Source organism: Bombina bombina, chromosome 5 (genome assembly GCF_027579735.1).
Source record: "Bombina bombina isolate aBomBom1 chromosome 5, aBomBom1.pri, whole genome shotgun sequence".
NCBI classification, from domain to species: Eukaryota; Metazoa; Chordata; class Amphibia; order Anura; family Bombinatoridae; genus Bombina; species Bombina bombina.
Window position 1 is genome coordinate 673,656,890 of NC_069503.1, and position 21,914 is coordinate 673,678,803.

Here is a 21,914-nt window from a genome sequence, read left to right on the forward strand (position 1 = left end):
GCGAGAGATCCATAGTGCGCAAGTGAAAGGAGTGTATGCGTATTGGATGCATTGGATGGAAATGAAGTTATGTGTGTTGCTTTTATTAAAGTTACTATAAGGAGTGTGTGATTGGGTAATGGTGGGAATGAGAGTGGGCCCAGGATTTGAAGAGATGTCACCTGATGCTAATAGCTCAATGTGAAGTAGCAGGAACTACCCATCATGATCAGGAAGTGCCTTACACCCAGTGATTCTATATAATAGGAGCCCCAAAATGTTGCTGAAGCTTTAATAAAGGTTTTCCTATTATATGAACTACTACATCCTCTTCAATTTTTATATCTATACTTTGTGGATCAATGAGGGAGGTCCAGAAGGTTTATGCACCCTCACTGTTTTGCTACTTTGAATCACAGCTTATCTGTACAATGCTGGAGTGCTGATCTAGACTTTATTCCTAACACCCAGTGAAAGATTATTAGTAGGAAGTACACAACTGGAACAACTGCATATGCAAGCAAACCTCCCAACTGTCTTGGATGGTGTAGAATTGACACAGTTCAGGAGGTCTAGTCTACGTCTCACCTACAGCTTCTTGGTGAGGGCAAATGCCCTGGTTTTCAGGGACTATCCAAAGTCTACACAGACAAATCTTTTCCTGGTCATATAACACCTCTGTCACATCCAGGACACAAATAAATACCCACTGAACATTGAGGTGAAAGTAAAGGAAAGCAGAGTATTACTCAACAAAGAGAGTATGAACTATAACATAAACTTAGAACAAAAAAATAAGAAAAAAGGGGGTGCCAAAGTTCTGGAGCAAAAACAAACCCCTAAAATACTAGAAACGGAAAAAGTCCAAAATATGTCAGTAGATGAAGACTAGTATCCTCAGCCGCAGGCTGCTTCTCTACAGGTGTGGTGCCACATAGCATACTCTGTCTGAAATGATACATGCTGAAAGGTATGGTTTTCACGTCGTGTAGACCCCTCCCCTACCATTTTGGCCCTGACACAAAATGCAGCCCATGAGTTCCCTAATTTCTACGAAATGTGGGGAGGTATGTGTATGTGTGTATCGTTTAAACTTAAACAGCTTTTCCTTTACATAATTCATGCAAAAAAATAAATGAATATATATATATATATATATATATATATATATATATTATCATAAAACAAAGAGGGTAAATGGCTGATAAAATATACAACACAATCTAAATACATGGCATAAAAACCAAGGTAACAAATGGTGCAGACCCTATAAATTTAAATGTTTCAGTAGACTATAAGAGAAGAGAAACGACACATCATAATAAATTCTCCTATATAAAGATATTGAATACAGCACTCTTTTAGGGTTTTAAGATAACTTTGAGTTTAATCTGCGCCTTCAAATCTAGGCACTAAGTAGGCAGAAAACCTAATAGGCATCACCGTTTAAGTTAATAACACAAATAAATACAAGTGCAAATGTGAATGAACATAATAAAACAAAAGTTATTTCACGTGACTAGCAAGGGCCCATATAGTAGTAAACATCAGTAGCAAGGTAATACTAGAGGATACAACAAACCCACTACACCCCAGCTGCACAGAGAACCCCTTTGGCAATAAGCCAGGAGGCCAAAACCTGTGCAGCTTCACAAATATTGATCTAAGGGGGTTGCAATAACCTGAAGTTTCAAGCAGGCTTAAACAGAGGAGGCAAGATAAATAGCAAAACAGCCATAAGCGTAAGCAAGATCAAAGACATCAAGCAGATAAACAAGGCAGATCTTAGTTGCGAGTTCATTCATATAGAAAACATAATGTTCCTCGTAAAAGAGTCGCCAACATTTACCAACCCTTATATAGGATTATTTAGTATGATGTGTCCTTTCTCTTATAGTCTACTGATATATATGTTTAGATGATGCTCTTTTATATTTGTGGTAGGAATTTCCCTTTAAACAAACATTATGGAGGCAAAACACACCAACCATTTGCAGTATCTGTGATGGTCTGTACAACAGTAAGTAAATAAATAAATAAATAAATAAATACTACAAACTGACTGATGGATGCGTAGATTAAAGGGACAATCTAGTCTAAAATAAACTTTTTACATTCAGATAGAGAATGTAATTTTAAACAATTTTCCAATTTACTTTTATCACCAATTTTGCTTTGCTCTCTTGGTATTCTTAGTTGAAAGCTAAACCTAGGAGGTTCATATGCTAATTTCTAAGCCCTTGAAGGCCGCCTCTTCTCTCAGGGCATTTTGACAGTTTTTCACCACTAGAGGGTGTTAGTTCATGTGTGTCATATAGATAACACTGTGCTCACGCACGTGGAGTTCCAGTGAGCCAGCTCTGATTGCCTAAAATGCATATCTGTCAAAAGAACTGAAATAAGGGGGCAGTTTTCAGAGGCTTAGATACAGGGTAATCACAGAGGTAAAAAGTGTATTTATATAAATGTGTTGGTTATGCAAAACTAGGGAATGGGTAATAAAGGGATTATCTATCTTTTTAAACAATAATAATTCTGGTGTAGACTGTCCCTTTAAGTAGGACATAAATAGCAGTAGAAAATATATATTACTGGTTCTGAGGGCTATAAAAACTATAAGTTTTTTAGAGGCCCTATGGCTCTTTTTGTTTCCAGAAAATAATCTTTTTTAATCAAAAGGTAGAAATTGAATCTTACATTATTCCATATTGTTCTGTAGCCAGTGATGTGCAGTCACTAGAGGCAGGTGAGGCAGTGCTTCACCTCTCATATGGGCAAAAATATATATTTTTTTATTGGCTTTAAAAAAAAATTGTAATTTTTTTTTCCCAGCATTTTTTTTTCTCACAGCTATATGTTGTGCAATGAAGAGGCACAAGCAGGTCTGCCCACCATTACACAACATGCTGCGCCATCTACTGGATGCAAGTGGTTAAGATCATTGCATGGCCCATTAACTGCTTATTTGAGGCAGTCCTATTTGGGCTGAACCAATCTAGCGAGAGGCATTAGTAAGTGGAACATAGGGTAGGGGCTGGATGTTAAATCATATAAAACAAAACAAAAACAGAAAAAAACAACTTTCATATATTTTGTTGCTGTCCTGTGAAGCTGCCAGCTTTGCTAAAGTAAAAAAGAGAGTTCTGTTCTTCCCCTTTAAGTGCAGTGAAATGTGCCACTGTCACTTCCTGAATCCTTACAGAGCAGGAGAGAGGCACAGAGAGCAGTGTTTCACCCACATCTTAATAAAGTAAGATTTTACTGATAGGGATTCTGTTAGTGAAAATGATAATTTAATGAATGTGGTTTAGTGTTTTTTTTTTACTCTTTTACAGCAAAGGACCGTTTTTGTATTTTGTTTACTCAAACTTTACACCCACTAACTTAGCAGCTTGCCTCTGTACTTCACACTAAATTATAGACAAATTTTCTGAACTCTCTGTAGCTCTGCTGTTTTATTACTTTAAAATGCTGTGGTGCCTCTCCCCCCCCCCCATTGTGTGTGTGTGTGTGTGTGTGTGTATCTCTCTCTCTCTCTATCTATCTATCTCTCTCCTTATGTGTTGTTCTCCCCCATGGTCTCTTTCTCTCTCTGTCTCTCTTCCTCCCCCTCTGACTCTCATCCCTTATGTAATGAAAGAATCTATAAGCATAATTTGCAGCATTAAAGTAAAATGTATGTTTTAAACATATTTTAATGGGCATGGATTTCTAGATCTCATAATCAGAGCAAGCATTGTGTTATCTGGCAAGAGTTTCTGTTACAATCCTTTTAGACTAAAATCAGATGTTTACTAAGTTGACCAGTTTTCCAAGACACCATTTAAAGGGACATGAAACCCATATGAAACCCATATGCAAATTTAAATAACTTTCCAATTTACATCTAATATCTAATTTTCTTCATTATTTTGATGTCCTTTGTTGAAAATCATATCTAAATATGCTCAGTAGCTGCTGATTGGTGGCTGCACATAGATACCTCATGTGATTGGCTCACCCATGTGCATTGCTATTTCTTCAACAAAGGATATCTAAAGAATGAAGGCGTATCCTGCCACTGCCTCACCAGCCTCTGACGTCACTGCACGTCACTGTCTGTAGCTTTCACTCTCAAATTTTACTCTTTTTATATCTAATACTAAAGACTGTTTTCGAGTCCTGCAAAACTTGTATTGATCGACCTTTGCACTGCATCAGCCTTTCATTCTTTGACACAGTGTAAAACATGCATTTAATATTTATATTTATAATGATAGTAATGGCTTTGCCCTACAGTATAAAAATCTATTCACTGTGGACATATTAGAATTTACTGACATCAGTAATACTTCTTTTAAAAAATCTATGCATGACATACAGGAAATTGAGAAAAACATCTTCCCAAAAGTATAATATGAGATAATACTCAAAGATCTGCTTTATTGCAGTAATGTATATCTGAGCAGAATATAAGAAGCATGGTTGTATTTTAAGGGCTCAAACAATGAAAAGAAAGTCAATTAAAAAAAAGTAAACTAAAAGGAGAAAGAAAATGTGCCATTCTTGAATTTATATTTACTGACCTTAGTTTACGAGACATTTAACCACTGCAAAGGGGTTAAGCACATAGATAAAATCCTGTGCAGGAGCAGCAAGCATTGGAGCTCCTGCATAGATCATGGTTGATGAACCAATCAGAAGTAGCACTTGCATGTAGCTACAAATCAAACCAGCGAGAGCAGGACTATGTGTTTGACTCTTGTGAGGGTTAAACACACACTTTGTTAGGGTTAATAATGAAAAAAAATACAGGCTTTAACAATCTAGAGCAGATTTTTGCTTTAGAATATTCTTTTAATTACTGCTTTGCTAGATCCAGTTTTTCAAAATGATCTGATGTTTACTAGCAGAACAAAATAGCATTTAGAAAACATTAGCAATCATTAAAATAAATTCTGTCAAATGCATCATGGTGGGAGGGTACATAGATTTGCTATTTTGTTACAAGCTCATATTATTTCCATAAAGCTGGGCTACTTTCACAGACTTTTATTCTGTTACAGGGCTTAATTAAAACAGCAATAAAAGAAAATGTATATAGATTGCATAACTATGTATGTGAAGAACTGCCAAATGATATAGTCAATTTAAAGCCATTCTCGGCATAGTGAACAGGTGGCTAAAACAGCTATCATATTGGCTATAAATGGGGAATCCAATATGTAAAAGGGAAAAGAAACATTAATAGGCTCACGCGGCTTATCTCTAAAAATGGTTTTCTTCATTATAATGTTAGGACACATTAGTTAAATGGAGGCTGTGCATAGCAATTAATCTTCCACTGACAGGTGGTTAAACAGTTAGTGGTGCTGTCATTATGCAAACTTTGCAAGTTTTTTTATTGGAAGAGGTGAAATTAGATTCTCAGCTCTTAATTTAAAAAGGTCAATGTTTTCTATTTTTGTCAGGTACCTCTATTATCCAGGTGTCAGCAACAGATGCAGATGATCCTACTTATGGAAGCAGCGCAAGGGTTCTATACAGTATTTTGCAAGGACAGCCATATTTTTCTGTGGATTCAAAAACAGGTACAAGCACTTACAGAGGTCAATTTATTTGTCTGTTTTCTTAATCAGTTTAGATGTGCATTTATTCTCTGACTATCAAACTGAATATTTAAGTAGGAATTTCCCTTTACTATCTTTGAAAAATTGCTGAATTGAACAGAGCATCAAGAATCCACCTTACCAAGGTTTAAAAAAATGTTACAGTTCACTTAAAGGGACATACCACCCAAATTTTTTTTTTATGATTTAGAAAGAGAATGCAATTTTAAACATCTTTCAAATTTACTTATATTATCTAATTTGTTTTATTAACTTGATATTCTTTGATGAAAAGCATATCTAGATATGCTCACTAGCTGCTGATTGGTTGCTGCACATAGAAGCATTGTGTGATTGGCTCATCATGTGCATTGTTTTTTTCTTCAACTAAGGATATTTAAAAAATGAAGCAAAATAAATAATGGAAGTAAATTGTAATGTTGTTTAAATTTCTATTCTCTATCTGAATCATGAAAGAAAGATTTTGGGTTTAGTGGCCCTTTAAGTCTGTTTGACACAATTTTTATGAACTAAATATAATTCACATCATAGATACAGGTGTCACACTGTCACCTACCAACTGAGAAAATCTGCTTTTAGATATGCTGTTTCTTAGTACATACATTTCTAGATCATTTTAGATCTGTAAATGAAACTTTGAAAAAGAGGAAAAAGATACAGTTCTGATGTTCTTTATCATCTTTCACTGAGGTTTGCTTAATATACTAAGGAGTTCATATTTTTCTTAAAAGTCAAGGCTTCATATTCTCTTTGATTTAACTAGTCTACTTTCTTTCTTTCTTTTTTTTTAACTATTTTCAATGATGTCATTGATTTTTACCATTTATTAGTCAATGAGCAGAAAGAGATTAATTAATCCAGTAAATGTTACTCCTGGGCATAAGTGGATTAACAAATACAGCTGCATGTCAATAAAACAATAAATCTAGAAAGAGAAATGCTCAATCAAAGGACATAATGCCCTATAATAGTAATGGTTTACATGACCAGAGGAGCACAGACTGATACAGTAAAAAACACAACTCTCCAATCATCGAGAATAAAGGGACAATAATGAGGAACTACAATTTTTTTTATAATATTAATTAATGGGTGTTCATTTCAAAATGTAATTCTGTGTAATGGCCCCAATATAAAAAGGAGCAGATGGAGATGGTACCCAGAAAGAAATATCTTGTATTATCCAGCCCCTGTTCCCACATAACCAATCATATGAGAGCAGGGGTTATCAACCACCTCTGTCAGATCTGGGTGATAAATGTGATGTGGGCAAAAGCCCAAATAGTGCTAGAAGAATTAGTGAGAGGGTTAAAAAAGGTTTCACAAAACACATGGAAAACATATTAATATAAAGTATTACAGTCATATATACACATTCTTAAAAAAAAAAAATTACATTTATATTTAAAAAAATTAAAAAGTTTAAAAAAAGGATAAAAGGTTAAAAAGGGATTTGATATATGACAAGGTGTTAAAAGGGATATGAAACTCATTTTTTTTTCTTTCGTGATTCAGATAGAGCAGGCAATTTTAAGCAACTTTCTAATTTATTCCTTTTATCATTTTTCTTTGTTCTTTTTGTATCTTTATTTGAAAAAGCAGGAATGTAACCTTAGGAGCCAGCCCATTTTTTGTTCAGCACCTGGGTGCGTGTGTGTGTGTGTGTGTGTATATATATATATATATATATATATATATATACAGTATCTCACAAAAGTGAGTACACCCCTTACATTTTTGTAAATAATTTATTATATCTTTTCATGTGACAACACTGAAGAGATGACACTTTGCTACAATGTAAAGTAGTGAGTGTACAGCCTGTATAACACTGTAAATTTGCTGCCCCCTCAAAATAACTCAACACACAGCCATTAATGGAAAACTGCAAGAGTAGTGCCTATCCATAAAAGTGGGGAGTTAACCTTGGTTTCTAATTATCGCCCTATATCTTTGCTCCCAGTATTGTCAAAAATCTTAGAAAAATGCGTCCATACGCAATTATGTGAGTATTACCAACAATCTAACTATCTGACCCCTGATCAATCAGGTTTTCGGCTGAATCACTCCACTACAACTGCCCTCCTAAAAGTTTGCGACGACATCCAAACTGACATGGAACAACGAGACTTAACTTGAGCTATTTTCCTTGATTTTGCAAAGGCCTTTGGCACAGTAGACCACGACATACTACTGCTCAAACTAAAAAACTGGTATTGTGCATAGAAAAAACGAAACGCATTGCTAAGCAACAATTTTAATTTGTTTCAATAAAGTATTGTTATACTTTTAACCTTGCTCTTGGACTATTTATATCAGCACACCTTTGGGAAACCCGCCTGGTTGGGTTACTTTCATTTGGCGCCATACTTCTGTGAGCGTTACTACCAGCGTCTAGATCTGGGATACAGAACCGGAAGTGGTGAGGTCGTCAGGAACCTTGTTCTGGTAACAGTAGTTTTGCCCTGGAGGAGTCAGCCGAACGGCTCTGAAGCTTCGGCTCATATATTATTGCACTGGATGTTCAACGTCCCTTGTGAGTACCTGACTATCATTGTTTTGCATATTGTGTTTGTCTAGAACTCGCTGCACCAAGAGCGCCTCTCGTTTTTTGTCTTCTAGGACTTGTTGTCATTAATGTTTAAACCATGGGCAACAAAAGTTAGTACACCCCTAAGTGGAAATATCCAAATTGGGCCCAATTAGCCATTTTCCCTCCCTGGTGTCATGTGACTCTTTAGTGTTATAAGGTTATAAGCTGTAGCACAGATGGCAAGACCATACAGCGAGGACAGGTTCCACTCAGAACAGGCCTCGCCATGGTTGACCAAAGAATTTGAGTGCATGTGCTCAGCATCATATCCAGAGGTTGTCTTTGGGAAATAGACGTATGATTGCTGCCAGCATTGCTACAGAGGTTAATAGGGGTGTGGGCTCAGCCTGAAAGTGCTCAGACCATACGCTGTACACTGCATCAAATTGGTCTGCATGGCTGTCGTCCCAGAAGGAAGCCTCTTCTAAAGATGATGCACAAGAGCCCGCAAACAGACAAGCAGACTAAGTACATGGATTACTGGAACCATGTCCTGTTGGCCGATGAGACCAAGATAAATTTATTTGGTTCAGATGGTGTCAAGCGTGTGTAGCGGCAACCACGTTAGGAGTACAAAGACAAGTGTCTCTTGCTTAAAGTCAAGCATGGCGGTGGGAGTGTCATGGTCTGGGCCTGCATTAGTGCTGCCGGCACTGGGGAGCTACAGTTCATTGAGGGAACCATGAATGCCAGATTGTACTGTGACATACCGAAGCAGAGCATGATCCTCTCCCTTCGGAGACTGGGAGGCAGGGCAGTATTCCAACATGATAAAAATCCCAAACACACCTCCAAGATGACCACTGCGTTGCTAAAGAAGCTGAGGGTAAAGGTGATTGACTGGCCAAGCATATCTCCAGACCTAAACCCTATTGAGCATCTGTGGGGCATCCTTAAACGGAAGGTGAAGGAGCGCAAAGTCTCTAACATCCACCAGTTCTGTGATGAGGACTCCAGTGGCAACCTGTGAAGCTCTGGTAAACTCCATGCCCAAGAGGGTTAAGGCAGTGCTGGAAAATAATGGTCTCCACACAAAATATTGATACTTTGGGCCCAATTTGGACATTTCCACTTAGGGGTGTACTCACTTTTGTTGCCAACGGTTTATACATTAATGGCTGTGTGTTGAGTCATTTTGCGGGGACAGCAAATCTACACTGTTATACAGCCTGTACACTCACTACTTTACATTGTAGCAAAGTGTCACTTCTTCAGTGTTGTCACATGAAAAGATATAATAAAATATTTACAAAAATGTGAGGGGTGTACTCATTTTTGTGAGATACTGTGTATATCTATACATTTTACTGAATATATATATATATATATATATATATATATATACTTTGTATCAAAGCCATTGCAGATTGCCCCAGACTGCATTTCAGTTCTTTTAACAGACTTGCATTTCAGCCAATCAGTGCTGACTCATAAATAACTCCACGGGAGCAGTGGCATCACTAGGTTTGGTGTCACCCGGTGTGGCATCTCATGGTGTCACCCCCCCCCCCCATTATTATTATTATTTTTTTTTTTACTAATGTTACTCGTAAATCGTTACTCCTAAATAACAGTATTAAAATGGCAATAGAAGTGACATTAAAAACATTTCTGGTATCTGTTTAGGCTTTGTTATTTGTCTGTAGTCATGCTGCATATATTGCCTTATAGTAATTGTCCCTAGTAAGAATACATGGCATGCATGCATAGTAATATAATAAACTAATATTACTATATGCATGCATGCGCAGTGAGTGCCACACGCCTCCAACGGCTAAAGTCACCGGAAGTGAAGCGGGTCTGGAATTTTTATGCGTCAAGACAAAATTTAGAACACTGGCCCCTTAAAGTTATTTGAGTCGTGACGTGACCAGTCTAGATGGGAGGGTGTGACTGTGGGCCGATGCGGTAGATGGGTTGATGGTGTCACGGTGGGGTTATAGGTGAGCCAGCAGTGCACATATGTTTTGTGTGGGCCTAATACATGCTGCGTGCCACGCACAGTTCACTTTGCAGCTGCTTGTTGTGTCTACAGCCTGATCATGGTGTCACCCCCCTTAGGGTGTCACCCAGGTGTGGTCTGCACCCCCCGCACCCCCACAGTGATGCCACTGCACGGGAGTGAGCACATTGTTATCTGTATATGAACTGTCTAGCTGTGAAAAACTGTCAACATGCACTCAGATAAGAGGCATCCTTCAATGGCTTAGAAATTAGCATATGAGCCTACCTAGGTTTAGCTTTCAACAAAGAATACCAAGAGTACAAAGTAAATTTGATCGTAAAAGTTGTATGCCCTATCTGAATCATGAGAGTCTAATTTTGACTTGCCTGTCCCTTTAACTAGATCCAATGTTGTTTCATAATAGGAATATAACCCCAAAAATGTTATTTTATGATTCAGACAGAGCATACCATTTAAAAAAAGTTTTCAATTTAATATTAAATTTGCTGTGTTCCCAAAATATTTTGTGTTGAAGAGATACCTAGGTAGGCATCTGCAGCACTACATGGCAGGAATTAGTGCTGCCATCTAGTGCTCTTGCAAATGGAAATCATTCTTTCAAAAGTGCTGCCATACAGTGCTCCAGAAATAGGCTGGCACCTATGCATACCTCCATGCTTTTCAACAAAAGGTACCAAGGGAACCAAGAAAAAATAATAATAGAAGTAAATTAGAAAGTTGTTTAAAATCACATGCTCTATCTAAATCTTGATAGAAAATGTTTGGGTTTTATATCCCTTTAACAGTATCTTTTAGTGCGCTTAAGAACAGGTCCTGCTTGGTGGTCATTGTCCTGTATGTATTTTAAATGAAAATCACACATGACTAAAACTTGGCCGAATGTTTGAGCTTATTTGTAGTTTCTATGATGAATTTGTAAGTGCAACCTTAGTGTAAAATCTAGTTAAAGAGACACCATGGGGTCAATTTACTAAATGTTGAGCAGACATGATTTGCTATAGCATATGCTGTCAACATTTAATTCTAGTGAAATGCTTGTGCAATACCACCCCCTGCTCACTGGCGGCCAATCGGCCTTTAGCAGGGGCTGTCAATCATCCCTTAAAGGTGGCAGACAGGTTAAGGAGCAGCGGTCCGCTGCTTCTTAACTTCCGTTTCAGGCATGCCTGAAACGATGTGAATTCGAAGCAGTATCCATGAAAGGCTTTGTGGAAGCCGATACGCGTCGATCCAACCTAACAGCTCACAACTACACTGTCTTTTTCCGGCACCCAGGACCGCTGCACCTAACCCTGTTGTTTGAATTAAAGAAACCGAGGTTAGCAATAGGACAGCGAGAGGAGCCATGTGAAGGAATTATCAAGGAACATAGTGCGCACACTTAATTCAAAGAGAGGAAGCCTGCACCATTGGTCCATGAAACCCATGTGACCCCACAGCTGATCTATCAACAGTTGGAACGCCAACAGAGAGGAGAGAGGTGCTTTAAACATTACACCTAAAGGTACTGTGATCAAATATAGCTCCGGATTGTTTAAAAGTATTCACAGCAAGACTATAAATTACTGTATCTCACATCACGCTTGATCGGTTAAACGGAAGAAATGACAAAACTTTGCAACATTTTCTTATATTACAACCATTAAGCTTATGGATACATTGTGCAAAAGCGTTTAGATTGTCAGATCATATATTTGCTCTGAGCGCTTACTGAATTACAGAAAGATTGGGAATTTTAAACGCTCTAACATCAATCAACTTGTATCCTTATCTCAACCCAATTTTTATAGTTTATATGTCTTTTTGATTACACTTTCTGTGTAATTATCAGTTGTTTCTAAGAATATCTCAATTGTATTTTTTAGTATTTTTTAATGTTTGAAATAATGGAGATTTTTTAACGTTTTGCAGGTATAACCTAACACCGGTGTAGGTTTTATTTTTATTTTTATCATTACTAGAATTTTCCCTAATAATAGATTTTTGCATATACCTTTACCTTGTTTATTATAGTTTATTAAATCAGCTATTTATACCTAATTCATTTTGTATGCTTATCTTGATACATCCCGGTTTGTTTGCTAATTCTGAAGTAAATGCAGTTATAATACACAGTCACAGGATCCCTTATACTCAGGATCCCTTATTAAAGACAGACTTGTAAGATTGCCATAGTTAACTACCTCTTAGGCTGATCACTTTATCCTCACTCATTTCCTTATTAACTCTTTGTGGTTATCTTTTTATTTACAACACTTAGGAGACTATATAAGTTTTAGCACATAATATATGTTTTAGCACTCAGTCATAAAATGATTAACCTTTTTTATGTCCACAACACCTGATTATTATTTTTTATAGACATTCACTTATTTCTTATATTCACATCCCAACACCTTTCACTAAATTATTTACTTTTTCCCAATTAATAATTGTTCAATTAAGAATTGTTCATCATCCAAAGGCTAAATCATTTTAGGATTATCACACGTAGTAAATTTTATACACATTAGTAAGGATTCATCTTTTTGCAAATATCCAGATTGCTTTTTAGCGCCCCTTTCTTACCTTTTCCATTTTTAAAGTCTACACCTCACTTATCTCACAGCAGCGAACATAAAGGAAACCCCAAATATAATATATGAAAAAGATGGGGCCGCGGTTATGGCCGCTCCTGCGGTTCCCCAGAGCCAAAAGAATCTCTCACGTCAAAAGTACAAGCCATCCTACCGGCAACCACCATGGAATGTAGCGACAAATCCAGACGAACACCGATAAATCTTCGTCTAACAAACCACAGAAGGACACTGATACCAACGTGGATGACAACATTAATCATACACCCAGAAATCGGCGCATGGCCACTTCAGGTCTCTATACAGCCATCTTACCATTTACAGGACATGCTGCATGGACTTATGGATTTCTTTTAGCAGGTGCAGAAACAGAGCATATGAGGTGTGTTTGAGAGTTAGGAGGGGACTCCCGAACTACCACAAATACCACTAATACTTGCAAAGTGCCTGCTGTTACTCTACAATCTAAATTGAGCTGAATCGTTTCATCACAATTGGACTCAGCTCATCACCCAAACCATCTGGGCTGTGACAGGAGACTTTTTATCCCAAAATACCGGAAATTTTTTTATTTAAGAAGTAAACGTATCTGGCATACCACAAACATCTTTTCCCACTTATATTAACTTTATTAATTTGATAATCAGAGGTTTGCAATGACCAGCACTGTAATACAACTGCTACATGCCTATTTAACTATATCGTTTGTATTATATTGAATTTTTATAATTCGAAGAGTTGCTTGATGGGGTGTGTGGGGGGCCCTAGAGAGTTACCTCATAATTTATAAAACAACATAGCGATTGTTAAACTGATAGAATTATAGTATGTAGGACATATTGTAGGTTCCCTTCCCGGGTCTAACGGTCGGGGCCTCGGTCGGGACACAGGCAAGAGTCTTACATGGATGACAAAGTATACATCAAGCAAGTAGCGGAGTCTATAAACTCTGCCATCATATATAAGCACTAAAATAATGTTAATAATATTTTAATGTCAATTTTAAAGTGGGAAATGTTGCTTAATCCAGATAGAACAAATTAGGGTGATTTCTCACGACAGTACAGCTTGGATGCAAACATATACAAAGAGATCCTCTCCCAAATCCATTTTTAGAGACAGAGCTCTTCTATATAGCAACAAATCTATTATCTATATAGTTATGGTAGTCTAACATTTTAAATGTGTCCAGTTCAGGCATATGCAGCATTTTGTCTAAATTAATCCTGTACTTTTGTATTACCCTTTCAAAGCTGTATTTTTTCTTTTCTGTGTGTTTTTTTCTTGATTGTGTTTCATATCAATCCCTAGCACAAATTTTATTCAAATGTAATGGTCCAAGAGAGGCCTGAATTATATCATATGAGGAAGAAATTATAATCCCTATTGCTCTTTAATACCACCATTAAGGATCCATGACGGATCCGCAATATATATCCAAGAGGGATAAAAAAAGAGGACACTTTAATATTTAATGCATATATGTCTATTATACAACACTCGCATTATCACTAAATGTACACCTTTATGTATGCTTGATCTATGTACTATGCAGTTCCTCCATAAAAAATTAATAAAAAAAAATAAACTAAAATAAAATTGTGCTATATATTCTTTTAAAAAAACAAACAAAACACTAAAATCACAAAAAATAAAAAAACCTACCATTACAAAAAAAACAATGAAATTATCCAAAAAATAAAAATTATTCCTATTCTAATACCCTTTAAAAAAAAAAAAACCCAAAATAAAAAATCTAATCTAGAATAAACTACCAATGGCCCTTAAAAGGGCCTTTTGTAGGGCATTGCCCTAAAGATATCAGCTCTTTTTCTGAAAAAAACAAACAAATTAAAAACCCCCATCCCCCCCAAACCCACAAAATTAAAAAAAACTATCTAAAAAAACCTAAGCTACCTATTGTCCTGAAAAGGGCATTTGGATGAGCATTGCCCTTAAAAGGGCATTTAGCTCTTTTACATGCCCAAACCCTAATCTAAAATAAAAATCCACCCAAAAAACCTCTAAGAAAAGCCTAACACTAACCCCCGACGATCCACTTACAGTTTTTGAAGTCCCGCTTGAACGATCTTCATCCAAGCGGCGAGAAGTCTTCATCCAGACGGCATCTTCTATCTTGATCCCGGCGGCGTGGAGCGGGTCCATCCTGAAGACATCTGGCGTGGAGCATCCTCTTCATACGGTGGGCCTGTACACTGAATCTTCAATTCGAATCAGCCAATAGAATGAGAGCTGCTTAAATCCTTATTGGCTGATTTGAACAGCCAATAGGATTTTAGCAGCTCTAATTCCTATTGGCTGATATAAACTTTTCAGCCATTAGGAATGCAAGGGAAGCCATCTTGAATCGCGTACCTTGCATTGAAGATTCAGGGTACGGAGGCGACCATATGAAGAGGATGCTCCATGCCGGAATTTCTTCAGGATGGACCCGCTCCACAAGGCCGGGATCAAGATAGAAGATGCCACCTGGATGAAGATTGAAGAGGCCTCCTGGATGAAGATGTCTCGCCGCTTGGATGAGGACTTTGCCGCCGGGATGAAGATAGAGAGGCCACCTGGATGAAGATAGAAGAGGCCGCCTGGATGAAGACTTCTCGCCACCTGAATGAAGATTGTTCCAAGAGGGACTTCAAAAACTGTAAGTGGATCGTCGGGGGTTAGTGTTAGGATATTTTTAAGGTTTTTTTGGGTGGGTTTTTATTTTAGATTAGGGTTTGGGCATGTAAAAGAGCTAAATGCCCTTTTAAGGGCAATACCCATCCAAATGCCCTTTTCAGGGCAATGGGTAGCTTAGGTTTTTATTAGAGTTAGGTTTTTTATTTTGGAGGGTTGGTTGGGTGGTGGGTTTTACTGTTGGGGGGTCTTTGTATTTTTTTTTTTTTTACAGGTAAAAGAGCTGTTTAACTTAGGGCAATGCCCTACAAAAGGCCCTTTTAGGGCTATAGGTAGTTCATTGTAGGCTAGGTTTTTTTTATTTTGATAGGGCTATTAGATTAGGTGTAATTCTCTTTTATTTTGGATAAGTTTGTTTGTTATTTTTCATAATTTAGTGTTTGTTCTTTCTTGGAATTTAGTCTTTTTTATTTTTTGTATTTAGATACTTTGTAATTTTTAGAGTAGTGTTAGGATTTTTTTATTGTGTTTAGTTTAATTTAATTAATTATATTAGTTTAATTGTTAGTTTAAACTTAGTTTTTTTTTAATTTGACAGGTATGTTTTAATTTAATTTAAGATAGGGAAATTGTAATTTTAATCTAAAGTTAGGGGGCGTTAGGTTTAGGGGTTACTAGTTTAATTTAGTTTATTGCAATGTTGGGGGCTATCGGTTTAGGGGTTAATAGTTTACTTTAGTATATTTCGTTGTGGGGGCTTGTGGTTTAGGGGTTAATAGGTTTATTATAATGGCGGCGGTGTAGGGCTTAATAACTTTAGTATCGTAGGGGCGATGTGGGCAGACGGCAGATTAGGGGTTATTTAGTAATATAAATGATAGATCTATTAAACAAAACAGGTTAGACCACTAGCTAAGAAAAACTCGTTATGGCAGCGCTATAGGAGTCACATGAAAAAAAATAATTTTTATGAGTGCGGTACTGACGTTGTGTTACAGGCTAAAAGGCTTGCGGTACATCTATTCCGACAAAACTCATAATGACTGCGCTGCTGTTTTAACGCTGAAAATGCCATATTTTCAGCGTTAAAAGTCGAATGCACAACTCGTAATCTAGCTGTATGTAAATACAGCTGTACGGCTTATGTTAACACTGAGTAATGGTTGTGAAAACAAAGAAAATAAGGTTAATTATATTGAATAATGGTCATTAGGATTATTGAGAAAGGTGATTGATCATAATTATGCAGCTGCATAAAGCAATTGTTTTGGAACAACACAGAAAGGAAATCAATATTGCACAATGCACATTGATAGTGCACAGTCCTGGAGAACACTATAAAGTGAATTACAAACATTTCTCAGTAACCTTAGTTATAGTTTTGACTAGATAGTTAATGGAAAGGGTAAATGTATCTTATACATATTTTAATAAGATAATTCACAGCATCCAACTGGGACTGAAATGAACAGCAGTTGAGAAATGCCACTTTACAGATAGGCAACCGAAGGTTAAAAGTGGAGCAGTTCTCAGCTAGTGGTCTAACCTGTTTTGTTTAATAGATCTATCATTTATATTACTAGTGGGCATCAAGGTAAGCTATGGCTTTTTGCAATAACAGTAAAGGTTACATTTCATTGCAACCTCTGTTGTTCACTTAGGCTTGTTTAGGACATTTATAACTGACAAGATGAGACATGTAAAGTATATGTTTTCTTCTGTTTTAAATTATAATATTGGATTTAATGCAGCAAAGAATAGAAATTGTAAGGAAAGATACAACTTCAAAAAGAAAATGCATTAATGAACATTTTATTATCACACTATTGCTTACATATAACTAGGCCCGCCAGCAGGGGGTGAATAGGGTGTCTCCTGTCAGTGGGCCAGGGGGCCCCATGAGGCAAGCACAACTATTATGTAAAAAAAAAACCTTTACATTTTGGCAGCCACCAGAGGGCGCTACAGCAGAGTTCTATTGAGTGTGGGAAATGTCATTACAAGGAGTAAAGTATTAGCATTTGAGAGGATTTCTGAGTGTGCACTAAACCACTATGCACAGTGTGAGACAGACTTGGCACTTCAGTTTGTACAGTGTGTGACTGAGTCAAGCAGCAGATCATTTTTATTTGCAGAGTAGGTAGGACTTACTTAGTAAATGTTTTTTATTTATTTGTGCAATTTCAGATTGTAACTTCAGTGTGGTAGTTGTGTGGTGGGGCCAGGGGTCCATAAAAACAATTTTTTTTAGCAATATGCAGCAGTGTATTTATGATTATTTGACAATGCTGCAGAAATTCTATATTTAAAACCATGCAGAAATGTTTCCTCCTCAATACACAAATGGTAGGTGCCCTTTTGGCAGATATGAATTTTTTTATTTATATATATATATATTTTAATTACATTCCAGGAGGCATTTTATCTAAGATTTTTACATCTGCATAAAATGTTATACTCACAGGCTCAGTGTTTGAAATGAGACAGGTTAAAACTACAGCTGACTTAATTTTGAAATACATACAAACAAGCCTAAATCCTGCATTTAAAGTGTCAGTAAACCTAAAAAATAATGTTATATAATTCTGCACATAGTGCAGAATTATATAACATTATATTAGTGTTATCGTTATAAAACCTTATTTCCCCTTTGAATTTTTTTAAAATATGACAGGTTGCTGTCAGACAGAGCAGGAGCAAGCTGCACTTAGTGTTATGGCGCGGTCGGGCCGGGCTGTGACTATACAGCTGGCCCGATGCGCTGTGTAATAAAAACAGACCCGCTCAGAAGAGCGCAGAGAGCGGGTCTGAAAACCTGTCATATTTAAAAAAAATTCAAAGGGGAAATAAGGTTTTATAACGATAACACTAATATAATGTTATATAATTCTGCACTATGTGCAGAATTATATAACATTATTTTTTAGGTTTACTGTCCCTTTAAACAGATTTAATGGTATGAGACCTAGTGCCACAGCTTATGGTTCCAGCAAGACCATAACATTTCAAAATCCATAAGTACAGCTGACAGATGGGAACATTTGTACACCAGATTTGAAGTGGTGCTCTTGGTTGGGGGAAATGTCAAACTTTCAAAAATACTTCTTCATCTACCCATTCTGACAGATCAATATACAATTTTGAAATCACAAAGGTATTTTTGTTTGCCCATTTACAAATATGATTCTTTCTTATCATGCATGTCACACACTGTTGATTTAGGGGATGGCGATGTGCAGAAATTTTACCTCCTGCGAGTGTTTCTGTGGGTGTCTGTGTTTGTCTTTGTGCTTTTGTTGGTGTCTCTATGAGTGTGTATGTAATTTATTTTCTGTGGATCTCTCTGTGAGTGTTTGTATGTCTGTGTGCATTTGGATGTCTCTGTGAGGGTATGTGTGTATGGTATGTATGTCTTTGTGTATCTCTGTGTGTGTGTCTTTGTGTGTTTTCTGTGGATGTCTGTGAGTGTGTATGTCTTTGTGTGTTTTCTGAGGCTGTCTCTGTAGGTGTTTCCTTGGGTGTATGTGCAAGTTTGTGTTTGAGTTTGTCTGTGTGTGTGTCCATTGTCTGTTCCTTTTTAGGACATTTTGACCTTACTACTGATTATTCACATCTTTCTACAGACTTTGAGACTAATGGGACCTTTCTGTAAGTCACCAATCCACCACTTAACCTTTAAATTATTGTTTAGGCAGTTTAGGACCCTTCCTTTCAGCCACTGCATGCTGTTGTCATCATATAGTTGTCATCTTTTTTGACAAAACTGTAGTCTACCTAATTACTTTTCATGTCAATGTAAACAAGTGCTAATTGTCTGTGTGGGTGTCTGTGTCTGTGTCTGAGATTGTGTGTTTCTTTGCGTGTCTGCTAAAGTGTCTATATGTGAATCCTTATGTGTGTCTGTGTATTTCTGTGTTAGTGTGTTACTACCTTTATAACATTTCCAAGTTGGACTACACTTAAGAATAAAGTGCATATACGTTTTAGTCACTTGTTAAAAAATTGCACATGTCAAAGGGGGGGTGCTGAACAATGGTTAAGTAAGGGGCCCCAAAATTTCTAGTGGCGGCCCTGCATATAACTATGTGTTTAACCCCTGCAAAAGAGTTAAAGGGACAGTTTACTCAAAAATGTTCTCCCCTTTAATTTGTTCCCAATGATCCTTTTACCTGCTGGAGTGTATTAAATTGTTTACAAGTATTTCCATTAACCTTATATTGGCATTCAAATTAGTTTATTTAGCCTGTGGTATCCCCACCTATTCTAAAAGTGTTTGGCCTCGAGGCCAAGCTGTGTTAACACAGCCAGTAGAATAAATTACACTCCCAGTGGGTTATAGAAAAGATAAGGTAATAAAATGTTAATTGTCCATTGTTCTCTTCAAGTATTGGTGATTGTTTTATGGACAGATATAAGATAAAGAAGCAGGCATATTTACACAATGTGATAACGTAATGAGATCTGATTATACCTACAAGCTCAACCCATTTTATTAGGTTGTGGCTTCAAAACACAAAATCAGCTAATTCATATAGACAAATAAGCCTTAAAAAGCAAATCTCATACATTTTATATTCTGCTGCTGGTAAAAAAAAGTAATTGGAAACACATTAAGTAAAAACTATTTTATAGTAACTGTCCCTTTAAGCATATAAAGACAATATATGTGCGTAGTCACCAATCATCATTTAGTTTTTTTAGTAGTGCATTGTTGCTTCTAGGTCTACCTAGGTACAAAGGATACCAAGAGAACAAAGTCAATTGTGCATTGCTTGCCCTATCTGAACTATTGCAGTTTTATTTTGACTTTCATGTCCCTTTAAATGTAACACTTTAGGTTAAATTCCTAAATATAATGCTAACATAGATTTTGAAGGTTAATAAACATTGAATTCACTAAATTACTCATTGCAGTGAGATATTTATTCACTGTACACTCTTTAGCTTGTAATTGTGTTATATTAGTTTTGTAGAGAAATAAATAGGTGCAAAAATACATTTATATACAGTGGTGAAGCGGTCTTGCATAAGTATAGGCAAGTGGCAACAAGGTGTTCTTTGGGCATATTTATTGAATTCTTGCAAGACACAAATGAATGGAACAAAAAACTATTTTCCTCTTTATTCTAATAAATACATATGTTTCAACTTCACCATTAAAAAGCTGATAGTTGAGCTTCAGAGCTGTGAAGACGTGCCTGGAGAGAGCTCTCACGTCCCAGCCTATAATTAGTTTAAAAAAACAATTATATAGGGATCAGGCTTAGAAATTGCCCTTCTATATTGCCTTATAAATATTAGCCCTACAGAAAGAGACCTTTTGGGGCACAGTAAGACCTGGGAAGCCACCCTAAAGCGACTTGCAGAAGACAAAGAAAAAGAAGCTGCGACCTCATCATCGGTTAGGATCGCTTGTCCCCTGCTGCCTATCAACCACTTGTCTTCACTCCGGAGGGTCGGGGCTCCGCTCCGGAGGCTCACATTAGCGGCACTACAGTGGGAAGCGGAGGACAGAGACTTCAGAGCGATCAGCGTGCAAGCTAAACAGGGGTTAGCCGATCGACAGACAGTGTTCACATTCAACAGGAGCTGCCCACACAAAAATGCCTTATTGCCTATAATAACACCTGAACTCACGTGGATCCCCCCTCAGATTGCTGCTTTGCGGGGGCTGTGTGGGTCCCCCTCCTTCGGCGGCGGGTCGGGCCTGAAGGGGCGCGAAAGTCCGCCATCTTGACAGCATCCTTCTTCAGCTCCGGGGCCTGTCGGGCCCGGCCTGCCGAAAGGAGAACATTGGTGACGACTCTGCTTGGAGGTGGTGGTGCCTAAAAAAGGGGCATGTCGTCAAGTCACTAAGGTTAACCTATCTATGACATCTATGTTAACAATGTTCACTGTTCTCCATATCAAGGATCCAAGCATCCCCCCTTGGTGGGGTTTCGAGGTAAGTCCCGGCTCTCTCATCTATAGCACTACACCAGGAATAGAACCCCAGTCAACATCTATTACAACACGCATACCCCCTGCTCCCCCACACCTAATGGTTCAGACAAATAGCGATACACATTTATACCTAAAATGTCTATAAAAATCATATCTCATAATGTCAGAGGTCTCAACTCGGATTTAAAAAGAAAAAAAGCAATCACTACTTATAAATCATTACGCGCCCACATAGTTCTGTTACAAGAAACTCATTTCTCTAGAGACTTTACCCCTAAATACTGGGACAAATCATACCCGACACAATACCATGCTATAAGTGGGAGAAAGAAATGTGGGGTCACAGTATTGCTACACTCATCCTTGAATTTCAAAGAGGAGGAAATTATCAGAGATAGAGAAGGTAGATTTTTACTAATTAAAGGATTAATCCAAAATACCCCGATACTCATCATTAACGTTTACGCCCCCAACGAGCAACAGGCCTCCTTTATATCTAAACTAAGTAAGCTACTGACACAATGGAAAAGGCACAAGATCATTATGGGAGGCGACTTTAACCTATCCCTAGACCATGATATGGATAGGACTACAAATCAAACTTCACAGAC

The 21,914-nt window shown here is 37.3% G+C and overlaps 1 protein-coding gene and 1 long non-coding RNA gene across 2 annotated transcripts in view; one reads left to right on the forward strand and one right to left on the reverse strand.

The window, feature by feature from the left end:
* Nucleotides 1–21,914, reverse strand: part of LOC128660678 (uncharacterized) — a 331,547-nt gene that overhangs the window by 79,191 nt on the left and 230,442 nt on the right. Inside the window, exon 2 of the long non-coding RNA XR_008402574.1 lies at nt 5,434–5,531. This is a non-coding gene — a long non-coding RNA (uncharacterized LOC128660678). The remainder of the gene's footprint in view (nt 1–5,433; nt 5,532–21,914) is intronic.
* Nucleotides 1–21,914, forward strand: part of CDH20 (cadherin 20) — a 195,359-nt gene that overhangs the window by 73,411 nt on the left and 100,034 nt on the right. Inside the window, exon 4 of the mRNA XM_053714618.1 lies at nt 5,430–5,549. Within this exon, the coding sequence (XP_053570593.1) occupies nt 5,430–5,549 (120 nt within the window). The remainder of the gene's footprint in view (nt 1–5,429; nt 5,550–21,914) is intronic.